Genomic DNA, 22,408 nt, shown 5'->3' with positions numbered 1-22,408 from the left:
GCCAAATGTCTTTCATGGCCATCAATACTGTTATGGAGACAGACTTAAAATGTACAGTACAGGCCTGAATGGCATCTTTACTGTAGAAAGATGACTGGGGAGCATACCTGATGAGTGGTTGGAATATACTGTATTCTAGATCTTTACTGTAGAAAGATGACTGGGGAGCATACCTGATGAGTGGTTGGAATATACTGTATTCTAGATCTTTACTGTAGAAAGATGACTGGGGAGCATACCTGATGAGTGGTTGGAATATACTGTATTCTAGATCTTTACTGTAGAAAGATGACTTGGGAGCATACCTGATGAGTGGTTGGAATATACTGTATTCTAGATCTTTACTGTAGAAAGATGACTGGGAAGCATACCTGATGAGTGGTTGGAATATACTGTATTCTAGATCTTTACTGTAGAAAGATGACTGGGGAGCATACCTGATGAGTGGTTGGAATATACTGTATTCTAGATCTTTACTGTAGAAAGATGACTGGGGAGCATACCTGATGAGTGGTTGGAATATACTGTATTCTAGATCTTTACTGTAGAAAGATGACTGGGGAGCATACCTGATGAGTGGTTGGAATATACTGTATTCTAGATCTTTACTGTAGAAAGATGACTGGGCAGCATACCTGATGAGTGGTTGGAATATACTGTATTCTAGATCTTTACTGTAGAATGATGACTGGGGAGCATACCTGATGAGTGGTTGGAATATACTGTATTCTAGATCTTTACTGTAGAAAGATGACTGGGGAGCATACCTGATGAGTGGTTGGAATATACTGTATTCTAGATCTTTACTGTAGAAAGATGACTGGGAACCATACCTGATGAGTGGTTGGAATATACTGTATTCTAGATCTTTACTGTAGAAAGATGACTGGGGAGCATACCTGATGAGTGGTTGGAATATACTGTATTCTAGATCTTTACTGTAGAAAGATGACTGGGGAGCATACCTGATGAGTGGTTGGAATATATTCCAGATGATTCTGATAAAATTAGTAGGATGGACGACATAGAGGGCTTTCAGGTTCTTCTTGTACCTGTCAGGAAATACATTGACACACACACACACACACACACACACACACACACACACTGTAAACATAATTCTGGAAAAACTGGTTCATCGCGTTGTATTTTTGATCGAGAGAGGGCTTGAAGAGTCGTAGGTTAGAGGTCAGGATGACTTACTTCCTGTCAAACTCTCTGTATGCGTCTCGTAGCCAGCGTAGTGAGGGCTTGTTGCTGCTGCGGAGACCATGATGGAAATACACTACTGTATAATCGCTCTCTACATACTGGTCCAGAGAGTACTTCAGATACCTGCAGCCAAGGGGGAGGAGAGAGCAGAGCACTCAGGTAATACTGGTCCAGAGAGTACTTCAGATACCTGCAGCCAAGGGGGGAGGAGAGAGCAGAGCACTCAGGTAATACTGGTCCAGAGAGTACTTCAGATACCTGCAGCCAAGGGGGAGGAGAGAGCAGAGCACTCAGGTAATACTGGTCCAGAGAGTACTTCAGATACCTGCAGCCAAGGGGGGAGGAGAGAGCAGAGCACTCAGGTAATACTGGTCCAGAGAGTACTTCAGATACCTGCAGCCAAGGGGGAGGAGAGAGCAGAGCACTCAGGTAATACTGGTCCAGAGAGTACTTCAGATACCTGCAGCCAAGGGGGAGGAGAGAGCAGAGCACTCAGGTAATACTGGTCCAGAGAGTACTTCAGATACCTGCAGCCAAGGGGGAGGAGAGAGCAGAGCACTCAGGTAATACTGGTCCAGAGAGTACTTCAGATACCTGCAGCCAAGGGGGAGGAGAGAGCAGAGCACTCAGGTAATACTGGTCCAGAGAGTACTTCAGATACCTGCAGCCAAGGGGGAGGAGAGAGCAGAGCACTCAGGTAATACTGGTCCAGAGAGTACTTCAGATACCTGCAGCCAAGGGGGAGGAGAGAGCAGAGCACTCAGGTAATACTGGTCCAGAGAGTACTTCAGATACCTGCAGCCAAGGGGGAGGAGAGAGCAGAGCACTCAGGTAATACTGGTCCAGAGAGTACTTCAGATACCTGCAGCCAAGGGGGAGGAGAGAGCAGAGCACTCAGGTAACTGCCCAAAAAATAAATGGAAACACTTGAGTCAATGAGGGATAACAAAGTATATCGAAAGCAGGTCGCTTCCACACAGGTGTGATTTCCTGAGTTCATTAAGCAATTAACATCCCATCATGCTTAGGGTCATGTATAAAAATGTAGGGCAGGCCATTATTTTGGGTAGCACGGGTAGGCCCCCATCCACCAGGCAGGAGCGGTCACAATGGTTTGATGAGCATGAATACGATGTAAACCTTATGCCGTGGCCGTCTCAGTCACCACATCTCAAATGAACACAGTTGGGAGATTCTGGAGCGCCGCCAAATTGATTACATTTCAATTGTGTCACTGGCCTACACACACACACAATACCCCATAATGTCAAAGTGGAATTATGTTTTTAGAATGTTTTACAAATGAATTAAAAGATGAAAAGCTGAAATGTCTTGAGTCAATAAGTATTCAACCCCTTTGTTATGGCAAGCCTGAATAAGTTCAGGAGTAAAAATTTGCTTAACAAGTCACATAACAAGTTGCATGGACTCACTGTGTGCAATAATAGTGTAACATGATTTTTGAATGACTACCTCCTCTCTGTACCCACACATACAATTATCTGTAAGGTCCCTCAGTCGAGCAGTGAATTTCAAACACAGATTCAACCACAAAGACCAGGGAGGTTTTCCAATGCCTCGCAAAGAAGGGCACCTACTGGTAGATGGGTAAAAATTAAAAAAGCAGACATTGAATATCCCTTTGAGCATGGTGAAGTTATTAATTACACTTTGGATGGTGTATCAATACACCCAGTCACTGCAAAGATACAGGCATCCTTCCTAGCTCAGTTGCCGGAGAGGAAGGAAACCGCTCAGGGATTTTCACCATGAGGCCAATGGTGACTTTAAAACAGTTACAGTTTAATGGCTGTGATAGGAGAAAACGGAGGATGGATCAACAACATTGTAGTTACTCCACACTACTAACCTAAATGACAGAGTGAAAAGAAGGAAGTCTGTACAGAATACAAATATTCCAAAACATGCATCCTGTTTACAACAAGGCACTAAAGTAAAACTGCAAAGAAATCTGGCAAATAAATTAACTTAATGTCCTGAATACAAAGTGTTGTGATTGGGGCAAATCCAACACAACACTGAGTACCACTCTTCATATTTCCAAGCATAGTGGTGGCTGCATCATGTTATGGGTATGCTTGTCATCGGCAAGGACTAGGGAGTTTTTTAGGACAAAAATAAATGGAATAGAGCTAAGCACAGGAAAAATCCTAGAGGAAAACCTGGTTCAGTCTGCTTTCCAACAGACACTGGGAGACAAATGCACCCTTCAGCAGGACAATAACCTAAAACACAAGGCCAAAATTTACACTGGAGTTGCTCACCAAGAAGACATTAAATGTTCCTGAGTGGCCTAGTTACAGTTTTGACTTAAAATCGGCTTGAAAATCTATGGTAAGACTTGAAGATCTATGGCTCTAGCAATGATCAACAACCAACTTGACAGAGCTTGAAGAATAATACAAATAATAATGTGCAAATATTGTACAATAAAAAAGAAAGGTGTGCACAGCTCTTAAAGAGCAACTGCCTTTAAAAAGTATCAAATCCCACTGAAAACGGCTTATGTGGCATCGATATGAGTCAGAAACAGTTAAAATTGCGCAACTAAAACATCCTCGCCAAAAAAAACATCAAAATGAATTACAGATTTGTTTTGTTCTTAAGATTCATTCTGAGATTTTGAGGAAGTGAAATAGGCTTCCACGTCTACAGTGTCTCATGGGGGACAAACTTTATTAACCAAAACGTGGAATCGGTCAGGAAACACACCAACACTGAAATCAAATTTTTCGAATGAGCAACTGAAAAACATACGTGCCAATCTGCGTGTTCAGTGGCTCTTCAAGAGACTTACCCAGAAAGACTCTCAGCTGTAATCATCGCTGCCAAAGGGGATTCTAACATGTAGTGACTCAGGGGTGTGTATACTTATGGAAATGAGATATTACTGTATTTCATTTTCAAGAAATGTGCAAAAATTTATATAAACATGTTTTCACTTTATCATTATTAGGGTATTGTGTGCAGATGGGTGAGAAAAAATATCTATTGAATCCATTTTGAATTCAGGCTGTAACAACAAAATGTGGAACAAGTCAAGAGGTATGAATACTTTCTGAAGGGACTGTAGATATGGACTAGGAATAGCAGACCAGAGGACGTTCTACAGAGGTAGATACGGACTAGGAATAGCAGACCAGAGGACGTTCTACAGAGGTAGATATGGACTAGGAATAGCAGACCAGAGGACGTTCTACAGAGGTAGATATGGACTAGGAATAGCAGACCAGAGGACGTTCTACAGAGGTAGATACGGACTAGGTATAGCGGAACAGAGGACGTTCTACAGAGGTAGATATGGACTAGGTATAGTGGAACAGAGGACGTTCTACAGAGGTAGATATGCACTAGGTATAGCAGACCAGAGGACGTTCTACAGAGGTAGATACGGACTAGGAATAGCAGACCAGAGGACGTTCTACAGAGGTAGATACGGACTAGGAATAGCAGACCAGAGGACGTTCTACAGAGGTAGATACGGACTAGGTATAGCGGAACAGAGGACGTTCTACAGAGGTAGATATGGACTAGGTATAGTGGAACAGAGGACGTTCTACAGAGGTAGATATGGACTAGGTATAGCAGACCAGAGGACGTTCTCCCCACTGTAGATACGGACTAGGTATAGCAGACCAGAGGACGTTCTCCCCACTGTAGATACGGACTAGGTATAGCAGACCAGAGGACGTTCTCCCCACTGTAGATACGGACTGCTTAGGGTCATGTATAAAAATGCCCAGTTGCCCATTATTTTGGCTACCATGGCTAGAAGAGATCTCGGTGACTTTGAAAGAGGGGTCTCAAAGGAGCAAGCATGTGTCAAAACGTTGCTCATTTGCACAATGTCTCTTGTTCACATTCGCTTGTAACTGTCCAAACTCACCAAAGATGCCATTCGGTAGCTCCCACCTATACTTGTAGAACTTTATGAGCCTGTCTTTGCAATTCCTTTATTTTTTGTTTGCGCTCGTTAGCATATTTAGCTAGCAGCCTCTATTGAAATTCGCTATTGGTTTTTAGCGCCCCCTTGAGTACTAAAACAGTAATACTGTAAATCCCGGGATGAGAGAAGGGTAGTATGATGACATCACAATCTGGATAACGCCCAACCCTAGTGTGTGTCTGTGTCTGTGTGTGTGTGTCTGTGTGTGTGTGTGTGTGTGTGTCTGTGTGTGTGTCTGTGTGTGTGTGTCTGTGTGTGTGTGTGTGTGTGTGTGTGTGTCTGTGTGTGTGTGTTTGTGCGCACGTGCGCACATGTGTGTCCCAGTCACCAGATCTCAACCCAATCGAACACTTAGGGGAGGTTCTGGAGCGGCGCCTGAGACAGCGTTTTCCACCACCATCAACAAAATTCCGGAAGAACGGTGTCGACACTTGTAGAATCTATGCCGAGGTGAATGGAAGCTGTTCTGGCCCAACGCCCCATTAAGACACTACGATGGAGTTTCCTTTCTTTTGGCAGTTACCTGAATATAACAGCTTTTACTGCAGAGTACAGTACTCGAATACACATTTCAGAGTACAGTACTCAAATACACATTTCACAGAGCACAGTACTCAGATACACAACATTACACTGAAGACCAATTCACTTGATCCCCTTCTCCCTCAAGAGTGCACTTGTTAATTCCGCTTCAAGGAAGTGAAAACAACCTGTTGAGGGTCTTCCATAGCGCACAGCAAAAGAGTTACATGTACATAAACTGCCATATCATATGATGATTGTCCTGACTCACTCCAGTAGGTGGTGGTGGTTGAGCTGATGGGAGGGGGGCATCAGGCAGCTACTGAAGATAACCAGCTTCCTGCCATAGTTATCATCACCTGGAGAGAACAGAGACAACAGAGAGAACACGTCAGACCAGCTTCCTGCCATAGTTATCATCACCTGGAGAGAACAGAGACAACAGGAGGAGAGAACACATCAGACCAGCTTCCTGCCATAGTTATCATCACCTGGAGAGAACAGAGACAACAGGAGGAGAGAGAACACATCAGACCTAGCTTCCTGCCATAGTTATCATCACCTGGAGAGAACAGAGACAACAGGAGGAGAGAACACATCAGACCAGCTTCCTGCCATAGTTATCATCACCTGGAGAGAACAGAGACAACAGGAGGAGAGAGAACACATCAGACCTAGCTTCCTGCCATAGTTATCATCACCTGGAGAGAACAGAGACAACAGGAGGAGAGAACACATCAGACCAGCTTCCTGCCATAGTTATCATCACCTGGAGAGAACAGAGACAACAGGAGGAGAGAGAACACATCAGACCTAGCTTCCTGCCATAGTTATCATCACCTGGAGAGAACAGAGACAACAGTAGGAGAGAGAACACATCAGACCAGCTTCCTGCCATAGTTATCATCACCTGGAGAGAACAGAGACAACAGGAGGAGAGAGAGAACACATCAGACCAGCTTCCTGCCATAGTTATCATCACCTGGAGAGAACAGAGACAACAGGAGGAGAGAGAACACATCAGACCTAGCTTCCTGCCATAGTTATCATCACCTGGAGAGAACAGAGACAACAGGAGGAGAGAGAGAACACGTCAGACCTAGCTTCCTGCCATAGTTATCATCACCTGGCGAGAACAGAGACAACAGAGAGGAGAGAGAGAACACATCAGACCAGCTTCCTGCCATAGTTACCATCACCTGGAGAGAACAGAGACAACAGGAGAGAGAGAACACGTCAGACCTAGCTTCCTGCCATAGTAACCATCACCTGGAGAGAACAGAGACAACAGAGAGGAGAGAGAACACATCAGACCAGCTTCCTGCCATAGTTATCATCACCTGGAGAGAACAGAGACAACAGAGAGAACACGTCACACCTAGCTTCCTGCCATAGTTATCATCACCTGGAGAGAACAGAGACAACAGAGAGGAGAGAGAACACGTCACACCTAGCTTCCTGCCATAGTTATCATCACCTGGAGAGAACAGAGACAACAGAGAGGAGAGAGAACACATCAGACAAGCTTCCTGCCATAGTTATCATCACCTGGAGAGAACAGAGACAACAGAGAGGAGAGAGAGAACACGTCAGACCTAGCTTCCTGCCATAGTTATCATCACCTGGAGAGAACAGAGACAACAGAGAGGAGAGAGAGAACACGTCAGACCTAGCTTCCTGCCATAGTTATCATCACCTGGAGAGAACAGAGACAACAGAGAGGAGAGAGAACACGTCACACCTAGCTTCCTGCCATAGTTATCATCACCTGGAGAGAACAGAGACAACAGAGAGGAGAGAGAGAACACATCAGACCAGCTTCCTGCCATAGTTATCATCACCTGGAGAGAACAGAGACAACAGGAGGAGAGAGAGAACACATCAGACCTAGCTTCCTGCCATAGTTATCATCACCTGGAGAGAACAGAGACAACAGAGAGAACACATCAGACCAGCTTCCTGCCATAGTTATCATCACCTGGAGAGAACAGAGACAACAGGAGGAGAGAGAACACATCAGACCAGCTTCCTGCCATAGTTATCATCACCTGGAGAGAACAGAGACACCAGAGAGGAGAGAGAACACATCAGACCAGCTTCCTGCCATAGTTATCATCACCTGGAGAGAACAGAGACAACAGAGAGAACACATCAGACCAGCTTCCTGCCATAGTTATCATCACCTGGAGAGAACAGAGACAACAGGAGGAGAGAGAGAACACATCAGACCAGCTTCCTGCCATAGTTATCATCACCTGGAGAGAACAGAGACAACAGGAGGAGAGAGAACACATCAGACCTAGCTTCCTGCCATAGTTATCATCACCTGGAGAGAACAGAGACAACAGGAGGAGAGAGAACACATCAGACCAGCTTCCTGCCATAGTTATCATCACCTGGAGAGAACAGAGACAACAGGAGGAGAGAGAACACATCAGACCTAGCTTCCTGCCATAGTTATCATCACCTGGAGAGAACAGAGACAACAGGAGGAGAGAGAACACATCAGACCAGCTTCCTGCCATAGTTATCATCACCTGGAGAGAACAGAGACAACAGGAGGAGAGAGAGAACACATCAGACCTAGCTTCCTGCCATAGTTATCATCACCTGGAGAGAACAGAGACAACAGGAGGAGAGAGAGAACACATCAGACCAGCTTCCTGCCATAGTTATCATCACCTGGAGAGAACAGAGACAACAGAGAGGAGAGAGAACACATCAGACCTAGCTTCCTGCCATAGTTATCATCACCTGGAGAGAACAGAGACAACAGGAGGAGAGAGAACACATCAGACCTAGCTTCCTGCCATAGTTATCATCACCTGGAGAGAACAGAGACAACAGAGAGGAGAGAGAACACATCAGACCTAGCTTCCTGCCATAGTTACCATCACCTGGAGAGAACAGAGACAACAGGAGGAGAGAGAACACATCAGACCAGCTTCCTGCCATAGTTATCATCACCTGGAGAGAACAGAGACAACAGGAGGAGAGAGAGAACACATCAGACCAGCTTCCTGCCATAGTTATCATCACCTGGAGAGAACAGAGACAACAGGAGGAGAGAGAGAACACATCAGACCTAGCTTCCTGCCATAGTTATCATCACCTGGAGAGAACAGAGACAACAGAGAGGAGAGAGAACACATCAGACCAGCTTCCTGCCATAGTTATCATCACCTGGAGAGAACAGAGACAACAGGAGGAGAGAGAGAACACATCAGACCTAGCTTCCTGCCATAGTTATCATCACCTGGAGAGAACAGAGACAACAGAGAGGAGAGAGAGAACACATCAGACCTAGCTTCCTGCCATAGTTATCATCACCTGGAGAGAACAGAGACAACAGGAGGAGAGAGAACACATCAGACCTAGCTTCCTGCCATAGTTATCATCACCTGGAGAGAACAGAGACAACAGGAGGAGAGAGAACACATCAGACCAGCTTCCTGCCATAGTTATCATCACCTGGAGAGAACAGAGACAACAGGAGGAGAGAGAACACATCAGACCTAGCTTCCTGCCATAGTTATCATCACCTGGAGAGAACAGAGACAACAGGAGGAGAGAGAACACATCAGACCAGCTTCCTGCCATAGTTATCATCACCTGGAGAGAACAGAGACAACAGGAGGAGAGAGAACACATCAGACCTAGCTTCCTGCCATAGTTATCATCACCTGGAGAGAACAGAGACAACAGGAGGAGAGAGAGAACACATCAGACCTAGCTTCCTGCCATAGTTATCATCACCTGGAGAGAACAGAGACAACAGGAGGAGAGAGAACACATCAGACCAGCTTCCTGCCATAGTTATCATCGCCTGGAGAGAACAGAGACAACAGGAGGAGAGAGAACACATCAGACCTAGCTTCCTGCCATAGTTATCATCACCTGGAGAGAACAGAGACAACAGGAGGAGAGAGAACACATCAGACCAGCTTCCTGCCATAGTTACCATCACCTGGAGAGAACAGAGACAACAGAGAGGAGAGAGAACACATCAGACCAGCTTCCTGCCATAGTTATCATCACCTGGAGAGAACAGAGACAACAGAGAGGAGAGAGAACACATCAGACCTAGCTTCCTGCCATAGTTATCATCACCTGGAGAGAACAGAGACAACAGAGAGGAGAGAGAACACATCAGACCAGCTTCCTGCCATAGTTATCATCACCTGGAGAGAACAGAGACAACAGAGAGGAGAGAGAACACATCAGACCTAGCTTCCTGCCATAGTTATCATCACCTGGAGAGAACAGAGACAACAGAGAGGAGAGAGAACACATCAGACCTAGCTTCCTGCCATAGTTATCATCACCTGGAGAGAACAGAGACAACAGAGAGGAGAGAGAACACATCAGACCAGCTTCCTGCCATAGTTATCATCACCTGGAGAGAACAGAGACAACAGAGAGGAGAAGAGAACACATCAGACCTAGCTTCCTGCCATAGTTATCATCACCTGGAGAGAACAGAGACAACAGAGAGGAGAGAGAACACATCAGACCAGCTTCCTGCCATAGTTATCATCACCTGGAGAGAACAGAGACAACAGGAGGAGAGAGAGAACACATCAGACCAGCTTCCTGCCATAGTTATCATCACCTGGAGAGAACAGAGACAACAGGAGGAGAGAGAGAACACATCAGACCAGCTTCCTGCCATAGTTATCATCACCTGGAGAGAACAGAGACAACAGGAGGAGAGAGAGAACACATCAGACCAGCTTCCTGCCATAGTTATCATCACCTGGAGAGAACAGAGACAACAGGAGGAGAGAGAACACATCAGACCAGCTTCCTGCCATAGTTACCATCACCTGGAGAGAACAGAGACAACAGAGAGAACACATCAGACCAGCTTCCTGCCATAGTTACCATCACCTGGAGAGAACAGAGACAACAGGAGGAGAGAGAACACATCAGACCTAGCTTCCTGCCATAGTTATCATCACCTGGAGAGAACAGAGACAACAGAGAGGAGAGAGAACACGTCAGACCAGCTTCCTGCCATAGTTATCATCACCTGGAGAGAACAGAGACAACAGGAGGAGAGAGAACACATCAGACCAGCTTCCTGCCATAGTTATCATCACCTGGAGAGAACAGAGACAACAGAGAGGAGAGAGAACACATCAGACCAGCTTCCTGCCATAGTTATCATCACCTGGAGAGAACAGAGACAACAGGAGGAGAGAGAACACATCAGACCAGCTTCCTGCCATAGTTATCATCACCTGGAGAGAACAGAGACAACAGAGAGGAGAGAGAACACATCAGACCAGCTTCCTGCCATAGTTATCATCACCTGGAGAGAACAGAGACAACAGAGAGGAGAGAGAGAACACATCAGACCAGCTTCCTGCCATAGTTATCATCACCTGGAGAGAACAGAGACAACAGGAGGAGAGAGAGAACACATCAGACCTAGCTTCCTGCCATAGTTATCATCACCTGGAGAGAACAGAGACAACAGGAGGAGAGAGAACACATCAGACCAGCTTCCTGCCATAGTTATCATCACCTGGAGAGAACAGAGACAACAGGAGGAGAGAGAGAACACATCAGACCAGCTTCCTGCCATAGTTATCATCACCTGGAGAGAACAGAGACAACAGGAGGAGAGAGAGAACACATCAGACCTAGCTTCCTGCCATAGTTATCATCACCTGGAGAGAACAGAGACAACAGGAGGAGAGAGAACACATCAGACCAGCTTCCTGCCATAGTTATCATCACCTGGAGAGAACAGAGACAACAGGAGGAGAGAGAACACATCAGACCAGCTTCCTGCCATAGTTATCATCACCTGGAGAGAACAGAGACAACAGGAGGAGAGAGAGAACACATCAGACCAGCTTCCTGCCATAGTTATCATCACCTGGAGAGAACAGAGACAACAGGAGGAGAGAGAGAACACATCAGACCTAGCTTCCTGCCATAGTTATCATCACCTGGAGAGAACAGAGACAACAGGAGGAGAGAGAACACATCAGACCAGCTTCCTGCCATAGTTATCATCACCTGGAGAGAACAGAGACAACAGGAGGAGAGAGAACACATCAGACCAGCTTCCTGCCATAGTTATCATCACCTGGAGAGAACAGAGACAACAGGAGGAGAGAGAGAACACATCAGACCAGCTTCCTGCCATAGTTATCATCACCTGGAGAGAACAGAGACAACAGGAGGAGAGAGAACACATCAGACCAGCTTCCTGCCATAGTTATCATCACCTGGAGAGAACAGAGACAACAGGAGGAGAGAGAACACATCAGACCAGCTTCCTGCCATAGTTATCATCACCTGGAGAGAACAGAGACAACAGGAGGAGAGAGAACACATCAGACCAGCTTCCTGCCATAGTTACCATCACCTGGAGAGAACAGAGACAACAGAGAGGAGAGAGAACACATCAGACCAGCTTCCTGCCATAGTTATCATCACCTGGAGAGAACAGAGACAACAGGAGGAGAGAGAACACATCAGACCAGCTTCCTGCCATAGTTATCATCACCTGGAGAGAACAGAGACAACAGAGAGGAGAGAGAACACATCAGACCAGCTTCCTGCCATAGTTATCATCACCTGGAGAGAACAGAGACAACAGGAGGAGAGAGAGAACACATCAGACCTAGCTTCCTGCCATAGTTATCATCACCTGGAGAGAACAGAGACAACAGGAGGAGAGAGAGAACACATCAGACCTAGCTTCCTGCCATAGTTATCATCACCTGGAGAGAACAGAGACAACAGGAGGAGAGAGAACACATCAGACCTAGCTTCCTGCCATAGTTATCATCACCTGGAGAGAACAGAGACAACAGGAGGAGAGAACACATCAGACCTAGCTTCCTGCCATAGTTATCATCACCTGGAGAGAACAGAGACAACAGAGAGGAGAGAGAGAACACATCAGACCAGCTTCCTGCCATAGTTATCATCACCTGGAGAGAACAGAGACAACAGAGAGGAGAGAGAACACATCAGACCAGCTTCCTGCCATAGTTATCATCACCTGGAGAGAACAGAGACAACAGGAGGAGAGAGAACACATCAGACCAGCTTCCTGCCATAGTTATCATCACCTGGAGAGAACAGAGACAACAGGAGGAGAGAGAGAACACATCAGACCAGCTTCCTGCCATAGTTATCATCACCTGGAGAGAACAGAGACAACAGGAGGAGAGAGAGAACACATCAGACCTAGCTTCCTGCCATAGTTATCATCACCTGGAGAGAACAGAGACAACAGGAGGAGAGAGAACACATCAGACCTAGCTTCCTGCCATAGTTATCATCACCTGGAGAGAACAGAGACAACAGGAGGAGAGAGAGAACACATCAGACCAGCTTCCTGCCATAGTTATCATCACCTGGAGAGAACAGAGACAACAGGAGGAGAGAGAGAACACATCAGACCAGCTTCCTGCCATAGTTATCATCACCTGGAGAGAACAGAGACAACAGGAGGAGAGAGAACACATCAGACCAGCTTCCTGCCATAGTTATCATCACCTGGAGAGAACAGAGACAACAGGAGGAGAGAGAACACATCAGACCAGCTTCCTGCCATAGTTATCATCACCTGGAGAGAACAGAGACAACAGGAGGAGAGAGAGAACACATCAGACCAGCTTCCTGCCATAGTTACCATCACCTGGAGAGAACAGAGACAACAGAGAGGAGAGAGAACACATCAGACCAGCTTCCTGCCATAGTTATCATCACCTGGAGAGAACAGAGACAACAGGAGGAGAGAGAACACATCAGACCAGCTTCCTGCCATAGTTATCATCACCTGGAGAGAACAGAGACAACAGAGAGGAGAGAGAACACATCAGACCAGCTTCCTGCCATAGTTATCATCACCTGGAGAGAACAGAGACAACAGGAGGAGAGAGAGAACACATCAGACCTAGCTTCCTGCCATAGTTATCATCACCTGGAGAGAACAGAGACAACAGGAGGAGAGAGAACACATCAGACCTAGCTTCCTGCCATAGTTATCATCACCTGGAGAGAACAGAGACAACAGGAGGAGAGAGACACATCAGACCTAGCTTCCTGCCATAGTTATCATCACCTGGAGAGAACAGAGACAACAGAGAGGAGAGAGAGAACACATCAGACCAGCTTCCTGCCATAGTTATCATCACCTGGAGAGAACAGAGACAACAGAGAGAACACATCAGACCAGCTTCCTGCCATAGTTATCATCACCTGGAGAGAACAGAGACAACAGGAGGAGAGAGAGAACACATCAGACCTAGCTTCCTGCCATAGTTATCATCACCTGGAGAGAACAGAGACAACAGGAGGAGAGAGAACACATCAGACCTAGCTTCCTGCCATAGTTATCATCACCTGGAGAGAACAGAGACAACAGGAGGAGAGAGAGAACACATCAGACCAGCTTCCTGCCATAGTTATCATCACCTGGAGAGAACAGAGACAACAGGAGGAGAGAGAGAACACATCAGACCAGCTTCCTGCCATAGTTATCATCACCTGGAGAGAACAGAGACAACAGAGAGAACACATCAGACCTAGCTTCCTGCCTCCCCCTTCACCCCGACCTTCTCCTTCACCCCTACCTCCCCCTTCACCCCTACCTCCCCCTTCACCCCTACCTCCCCCTTCACCCCTACCTCCCCCTTCACCCCTACCTCCCCCTTCACCCCTCCCTCCCCCTTCACCCCTACCTCCCCCTTCACCCCTGCCTCCCCCTTCACCCCGACCTTCTCCTTCACCCCTACCTCCCCCTTCACCCCTACCTCCCCCTTCACCCCTACCTCCCCCTTCACCCCTACCTCCCCCTTCACCCCTACCTTCCCCTTCACCCCTACCTCCCCCTTCACCCCTACCTCCCCTTCACCCCTACCTCCCCCTTCACCCCTACCTCCCCCTTCACCCCTACCTTCCCCCTTCACCCCTACCTTCCCCTTCACCCCTACCTTCCCCTTCACCCCTACCTCCCCTTCACCCCTAACCCCCTCCATCTCTCCTGCTCCTCTCCCTCACCACTCCCTCCCCCCCCCCCTCCCCCCTTTTGCTATTTAAGTTCATAGATGACATGCATTATTTCCCCTGCCCCCGTTTTGAGACAGGTGCGTGATAATGGTCCATTGTAAATCCAAACTAATTTCACACATATATAATGTAGTATCTGTAAAGACAAGATTAAATGAAGAATAGTCTGATGGGCGACAGTATGATGCTTGTGTTCAGTACGGTGAGAAACAGCGCATGCCTTCATTTGCAGGCCTATAGGTTTTAATAAGGTTTGTATCACAACTAAAGTGGCCAAAAAACGTCCTAAAATTAAGCACATTAATCAGCTTTACAACCGGTGTAGAGCCTAACTAGCATACATAGGCAGCGCGTGAGTTTCAAGTTTATGGGAAGATCATTTTTCGCAATAAAAATGCACCTTTATAATAAAGCATTACAAGCACAATCGCATTTGAGAACGGTGTTTTCCCGCTAATTGATTGCATTTTGGAGCATTCGTGCTTATGTCCTACTGCCATGTCCACATTGCTGCGCTTTTGTGAAGATTTTTTAAAATGAACGTTCTGATCTGTTGCATCTGCCTCATTGCTTTTAAAAGGTGTTTTGATGCGAGTGGTTGGATTAATTGGATCTATTGCATCCCACAACATGTTGGAATATTTATCTCGCACAGAAGGACAAGTTGACCAATAGAACACAGTGAATTCGGAAAGTATTCAGACCCCTTCCCCTTTTCCATATTTCGTTACGTTACAGCCTTATTCTAAAATGGATTAAATACATGTTTTCCCTCATCAATCTACACACAATACCCCATGATGACAAAGCGAAAACAGGTTTTTAGAATTTTTGTAAAATGTATTAAAATTAAAAAACAGAAATACCTTATTTACGTAAGTATTCAGACCCTTTAGATCCATAAGTATTCAGCGTCACGTCTGGAGGAAACCTGGCACCATCCCTACAGTGAAGCATGGTGGTGGCAGCATCATGCTGTGGGGATGTTTTTCAGCGGCAGGGACTGGGAGAGTAGTCAGGATCGAGGCAAAGATGAACGGCGCAAAGTACAGAGAGATCCTTGATGAAAACCTGCTCAGGATCTCAGACTGGGGTGAAGGTTCACCTTCCAACAGGACAACAACCCTAAGCACACAGCCAAGACAACGCAGCAGTGGCTTCGGGACAAGTCTCTGAATGTCCTTGAGTGGCCCAGCCAGAGCCCAGACTTGAACCCCATCGAACATCTCTGGAGAGACCTGAAAATAGCTGTGCAGCAACGCTCCCCATCCAACCTGACAGAGCTTGAGAGGATCAGCAGAGAAGAATGGGAGAAACTCCCCAAATACAGGTGTGCCAAGCTTGTAGCGTCATACCCAAGAAGACTCAAGGCTGTAATCGCTGCCAAAGGTGCTTCAACAAAGTACTGAGAAAAGGGTCTGAATACTTATGTAAATGTGATATCAGTTTTTTATTTGTAATAAATTTGCAAACATTTCTCAAAACCTGTTTCTGCTTTGTCATTATGGGGTATTGTGTGTAGATTGATGAGGGGAAAAACATTTTTTAAAATCAATTTTAGAATAAGGCTGTAACGTAACAAAATGTGGAAAAAGTAAAGGGGTCTGAATACTTTCGCGAATGCATTGTAGGTCAACTTTTGTACTATGGGGGATAGTAGATTGACATAGGCTAGTGCTTTTGCTGTTCGTTAGGCCTCCTCATCTTATTGGCTGACGAAAAGTAAACGTGGACAGTTCTTCCAACATCTTCAATATGCGCCTCGTAATTTGATAAGGACGCGCGCAGTTGCGTCCCCGGTGTGTCGGTCTTCAATAGTGGCCTACTTCGGAGCTGAGATGACTGTTAGAAGGACCCGATCACGTGACGGACGTCGGCTAATAAGAATTGAGGTATCTGAGAGCGCCATGAGTGAGGTGCTTCGGAGCAGGACGATTGGCAGCTGGGAGAAGGGAATTATAATTATTACAAGTGGCTGCAATGCATTGATTTTTTTAGGGGGCATTACGGCCACACAAATCGTTATTAGAGTCGCATCACGCAGCCTCAAAACATATAGCCTAACGTTTGTATCACAACTAAAGTTGCCTAAAAATCTCTAAATTAAGCATAAGAGGACCTGTTTCTTTGTTAACCGCTCAACACAGAATAGCCGCATGTTCCACACTCCCTCAAATCGTTTGGAGAAAATATCCTTTCTATTTTATTCAGCTATGTTCAATTGTATTCTTCATACTATAAAATAATACACTGCTCAAAAAAATAAAGGGAACACTTAAACAACACAATGTAACTCCAAGTCAATCACACTTCTGTGAAATCAAACTGTCCACTTAGGAAGCAACACTGATTGACAATAAATGTCACATGCTGTTGTGCAAATGGAATAGACAACAGGTGGAAATTATAGGCAATTAGTAAGACACCCCCAATAAAGGACTGGTTTTGCAGGTGGTGACCACAGACCACTTCTCAGTTCCTATGCTTCCTGGCTGATGTTTTGGTCACTTTTGAATGCTGCCGGTGCTTTCACTCTAGTGGTAGCATGAGACGGAGTCTACAACCCACACAAGTGGCTCAGGTAGTGCAGCTCATCCAGGATGGCACATCAATGCGAGCTGTGGCAAGAAGGTTTGCTGTGTCTGTCAGCGTAGTGTCCAGAGCATGGAGGCGCTACCAGGAGACAGGCCAGTACATCAGGAGACGTGGAGGAGGCCGTAGGAGGGCAACAACCCAGCAGCAGGACTGCTACCTCCGCCTTTGTGCAAGGAGGAGCAGGAGGAGCACTGACAGAGCCCTGCAAAATGACCTCCAGCAGGCCACAAATGTGCATGTGTCTGCTCAAACGGTCAGAAACAGACTCCATGAGGGTGGTATGAGGGCCCGACGTCCACAGGTGGGGGTTGTGCTTACAGCCCAACACCGTGCAGGACGTTTGGCATTTGCCAGAGAACACCAAGATTGGCAAATTCGCCACTGGCGCCCTGTGCTCTTCACAGATGAAAGCAGGTTCACACTGAGCACGTGACAGACGTGACAGAGTCTGGAGATGCCGTGGAGAACTTTCTGCTGCCTGCAACATCCTCCAGCATGACCGGTTTGGCGGTGGGTCAGTCATGGTGTGGGGTGGCATTTCTTTGGGGGGCCGCACAGCCCTCCATGTGCTCGCCAGAGGTAGCCTGACTGCCATTAGGTACCGAGATGAGATCCTCAGACCCCTTGTGAGACCATATGCTGGTGCGGTTGGCCCTGGGTTCCTCCTAATGCAAGACAATGCTAGACCTCATGTGGCTGGAGTGTGTCAGCAGTTCCTGCAAGAGGAAGGCATTGATGCTATGGACTGGCCCGCCCGTTCCCCAGACCTGAATCCAATTGAGCACATCTGGGACATCATGTCTCGCTCCATCCACCAACGCCACGTTGCACCACAGACTGTCCAGGAGTTGGCAGATGCTTTAGTCCAGGTCTGGGAGGAGATCCCTCAGGAGACCATCCGCCACCTCATCAGGAGCATGCCCAGGCATTGTAGGGAGGTCATACAGGCACGTGGAGGCCACACACACTACTGAGCCTCATTTTGACTTGTTTTAAGGACATTACATCAAAGTTGGATCAGCCTGTAGTGTGGTTTTCCACTTTAATTTTGAGGGTGACTCCAAATCCAGACCTCCATGGGTTGATAGATTTGATTTCCATTGATAATTTTTGTGTGATTTTGTTGTCAGCACATTCAACTATGTAAAGAAAAAAGTATTTAATAAGATTATTTCATTCATTCAGATCTAGGATGTATTCTTTTAGTGTTCCCTTTATTTTTTTGAGCAGTGTATAAAATAATGCCACGGAATCTAGTCTGCTAAATGAACTAGTGTAGCCCACAGCCATATGGCATAGCCAGATCAGGACCGAACATAAGGACAACTCAGAGGATGCTATTCTGCTCTTCTGAAATAGACTACATTTTCTTCATATCGTGTTTCTTTAGACCTGTCTAAAATAAATAATGGATTTATTGTGAAGGTGTAGGCTATATTACATGGATTTAGTAGACTTTTTTAAATGTAGATGTTCCAAAGGTCTGCATCAGTGGCTTGGAGGCTGTGGGTGGAAGCCAGGAGATGCTAAATGTGTTTATGGTAATTAACCTCGAGACTTGGCAGTTATTTGCTTGACAATCACCGGCTGACAAAACGTAATGACCGCCGCCACAGCCCTAGGTGGGTGGGTGGGGGGGGGGAGGTTTAATAACTCACCTGTGACTTGAAGGATCCCGTGTCGAGCCACATCATAGTAGGGGTGAGAGGTGTCCTGGCAGACGCTGACTCTACGCGGGGCTGGAGGGCGATCCGGACGGTACCCATGACGACCCTGTTCCTCAACGTCCTCCTTCTGCAGCTCTGAGGAGACAGATTCGAGGGAGACAGTGTCAGGGCCCACTCTGTAGAATACTGGGGTTGATTACAGGTTTGTGCTATCTGGGATCCTTGGGACGTCATTTTTTTACAATGATTACAATGTTATACATGTTGTTCTTTCAAGATACTCTTTCATGACATCACTTCAATGACACATAGCCAGTCCTGTACAGACCACTACTATTGACTTGGTCACGGGGCCCATTCCCTTCTAAAGATTTTGATCAATGAGAATAATATTGCATCCATATAATAATAATAATAATAATAATATGATATTTAGCAGACGCTTTTATCCAAAGCGACTTACAGTCATGTGTGCATACATTTTTACGTATGGGTGGTCCCGGGGATCGAACCCACTACCCTGGCGTTACAAGCGCCGTGCTCTACCAGCTGAGCTACAGAGGACCATATAATCTCTCCTCTATAAATTCACATCCATTTCCTGAGTCATCTTGAGTCTTCCTGTCTGTTGCTGTTTCCGCCCCAAAGCTGATAACCCACAGAAAATAAACCTGATCAGAACATCCCAAACAGGGACTGGAAACCGCTCTAATCTCCATCAGTGTTTCCCTCTGCTCTGCCCAGCGGTCCAGAGGAAAGGACACTAGAAATCTACATCAGTGTTTAGCTCTGCTCTGCCCAGCGGTCCAGAGGAAAGGACACTAGAAATCTCCATCAGTGTTTCCCTCTGCTCTGCCCAGCGGTCCAGAGGAAAGGAGACTAGAAATACTGATTGTGTCCCAGATGGCACCATGTGGGAGGCAGTCCCAGACTGATAGAGGAGAAGGAAATGCTACCCAGAGGACTCTGTTGTTTATTCTGGGGGACAATGAGACTATTTACCATTCTAGTTTCTACTGCCTCTCTCATCATGTCTACTGGGAATAGTTCCAACTACAATACAGGTCTCAACACTACTGCTCCGTCAAACTAATGGTCTAAACATCGGAAGAACAACACTGTGGCCAACAGTCAGCTGTTGATATTCTAGGTTCTTTCCAGCTGCCTGGTTTCCTTGAAGTGGTGTGACTGAATGTTGAGCAGCGAACACTTGGCCAGATGACCTCCCAGTCCTTGGCCAGATGACCTCCCAGTCCTTGGCCAGATGACCTCCCAGTCCTTGGCTTGGCAGAGCAGAGCTGGCCAGATGACCTCCCAGTCCTTGGCTTGGCAGAGCAGAGCTGGCAATAAGTCTGACTCAGAGCAAAAGGAATGTGAGCCCTGCCCAGATTAGTTCATTAACAATGACCAGCTACCAGCCCCCTCCTCCTCAAGCCCCTCCAGATACAATTATGAGCTGGGACACTTCCCAGAAAAATGACCTGTCCTCCTCCTCCTCCTCCTCCTCCTCCTCCATATCCCTCTCCTCCTCCTCCTTCTCCTCCTCCTCCTTCTCCCTCTCCTCCTCCATATCCCTCTCCTCCTCCTTCATATCCCTCTCCTCCTCCTCCATATCCCTCTCCTCCTCCTCCATATCCCTCTCCTCCTCCTTCATATCCCTCTCCTCCTCCTCCATATCCCTCTCCTCCTCCTCCTTCTCCTCCTCCTCCTTCTCCCTCTCCTCCTCCATATCCCTCTCCTCCTCCTTCATATCCCTCTCCTCCTCCTCCATATCCCTCTCCTCCTCCTCCATATCCCTCTCCTCCTCCTTCATATCCCTCTCCTCCTCCTCCATATCCCTCTCCTCCTCCTCCTTCTCCTCCTCCTCCTTCTCCTCTCCCTCCATCCCTCTCCTCCTCCTCATATCCCTCTCCTCCTCCTTCATATCCCTCTCCTCCTCCTCCATATCCCTCTCCTCCTCCTCCTCCTCCTCCATATCCCTCTCCTCCTCCTCCTCCTCCTCCCTCCTCCATATCCCTCTCCTCCTCCATATCCCTCTCCTCCTCCTCCATCTCCCTCCCCTCCTCCTCCCATATCCCTCTCCTCCTCCTCCTCCATATCCCTCTCCTCCTCCTCCATATCCCTCTCCTCCTCCTCCATTCCTCTCCTCCTCCTCCTCTCATATCCCTCTCCTCCTCCTCATATCCCTCTCCTCCTCCTCCTCCTCTCCTCTCCTCCTCCTCCTCCATATCCCTCTCCTCCTCCTCCTCCATATCCCTCTCCTCCTCCTCCTTCATATCCCTCTCCTCCTCCTCCTCCTCTCCTCCTCCTCCTCCATATCCCTCTCCTCCTCCATATCCCTCTCCTCCTCCTTCATATCCCTCTCCTCCTCCTCCATATCCCTCTCCTCCTCCTCCTCCTCCTCCATATCCCTCTCCTCCTCCTCCTCCTCCTCCATATCCCTCTCCTCCTCCTCCATATCCCTCTCCTCCTCCTCCTTCATATCCCTCTCCTCCTCCTCCATATCTCTCTCTCTCCTCCTCCTCCATATCCCTCTCCTCCTCCATATCCCTCTCCTCCTCCTTCATATATCCCTCTCCTCCTCCTTCATATATCCCTCTCCTCCTCCTCCTCCTCCTCCATATCCCTCTCCTCCTCCATATATCTCTCTCTCTCCTCCTTCATATCCCTCTCCTCCTCATCCCTCTCCTCCTCCTCCTTCATATATCCCTCTCCTCCTCCTCCTCCATATCCCTCTCCTCCTCCTTCATATCCCTCTCCTCCTCCTTCATATCCCTCTCCTCCTTCATATCCCTCTCCTCCTCCATATCCCTCCCCTCCTCCTCCTCCTCCTCCTCCATATCCCTCTCCTCCTCCTCCTCCTCCATATCCCTCTCCTCCTCCTCCTCCATATCCTTCTCCTCCTCCATATCCCTCACCTCCTCCTCCTTCATATCCCTCACCTCCTCCTCCTCCTCCTCCTCCATATCCCTCTCCTCCTCCATATCCCTCTCCTCCTCCTCCTTCATATCCCTCTCCTCCTCCTCCTCCTCCTCCATATCCCTCTCCTCCATATCCCTCTCCTCCTCCTCCTCCTCCTCCTCCATATCCCCTTCCTCCTCCTCCTCCTCCATATCCCTCTCCTCCTCCTCCTTCTTGCAAGAGTGCCCTTTCTAAAAATAGCTTTGTATGGTGTGGTACAGAATTTGTAATCTAACATGTGGTTGGGAGGAAACTAAGCCTGTTTGTGTTTGGGTCCCCTGAGTTAATCATATCCTCTGTTCCAGCGTTTCCCAAACTCGGTCCCCGGGACCCCAAAGGGGGCACGTTTTGGTTTCTGCCTCAGCACTACACAGCTGATTCAAATGATCAAAGCTTGATGATTAGTTGATTATTTGAATCACGTGTGTAGTGCTAGGGCAAAAAC

The 22,408-nt window shown here is 47.3% G+C and overlaps 1 protein-coding gene across 1 annotated transcript in view; it reads right to left on the bottom strand.

The window, feature by feature from the left end:
• Nucleotides 1–22,408, bottom strand: part of LOC121565164 (rho GTPase-activating protein 8-like) — a 49,594-nt gene that overhangs the window by 16,067 nt on the left and 11,119 nt on the right. The window contains exons 4-7 of the mRNA XM_045215407.1: nt 18,994–19,137; nt 5,973–6,060; nt 1,204–1,335; nt 966–1,052 (exon numbers count right to left, since the gene is read on the bottom strand). Of these exons, the coding sequence (XP_045071342.1) occupies nt 966–1,052; nt 1,204–1,335; nt 5,973–6,060; nt 18,994–19,137 (451 nt within the window). The remainder of the gene's footprint in view (nt 1–965; nt 1,053–1,203; nt 1,336–5,972; nt 6,061–18,993; nt 19,138–22,408) is intronic.

The sequence above is a fragment of the Coregonus clupeaformis genome, unplaced genomic scaffold (assembly GCF_020615455.1).
Source record: "Coregonus clupeaformis isolate EN_2021a unplaced genomic scaffold, ASM2061545v1 scaf0437, whole genome shotgun sequence".
Taxonomy (NCBI): Eukaryota; Metazoa; Chordata; class Actinopteri; order Salmoniformes; family Salmonidae; genus Coregonus; species Coregonus clupeaformis.
The sequence above is the reverse complement of the archived record's forward strand: the minus strand, read 5'-3'. Positions and strand labels throughout refer to the sequence as shown.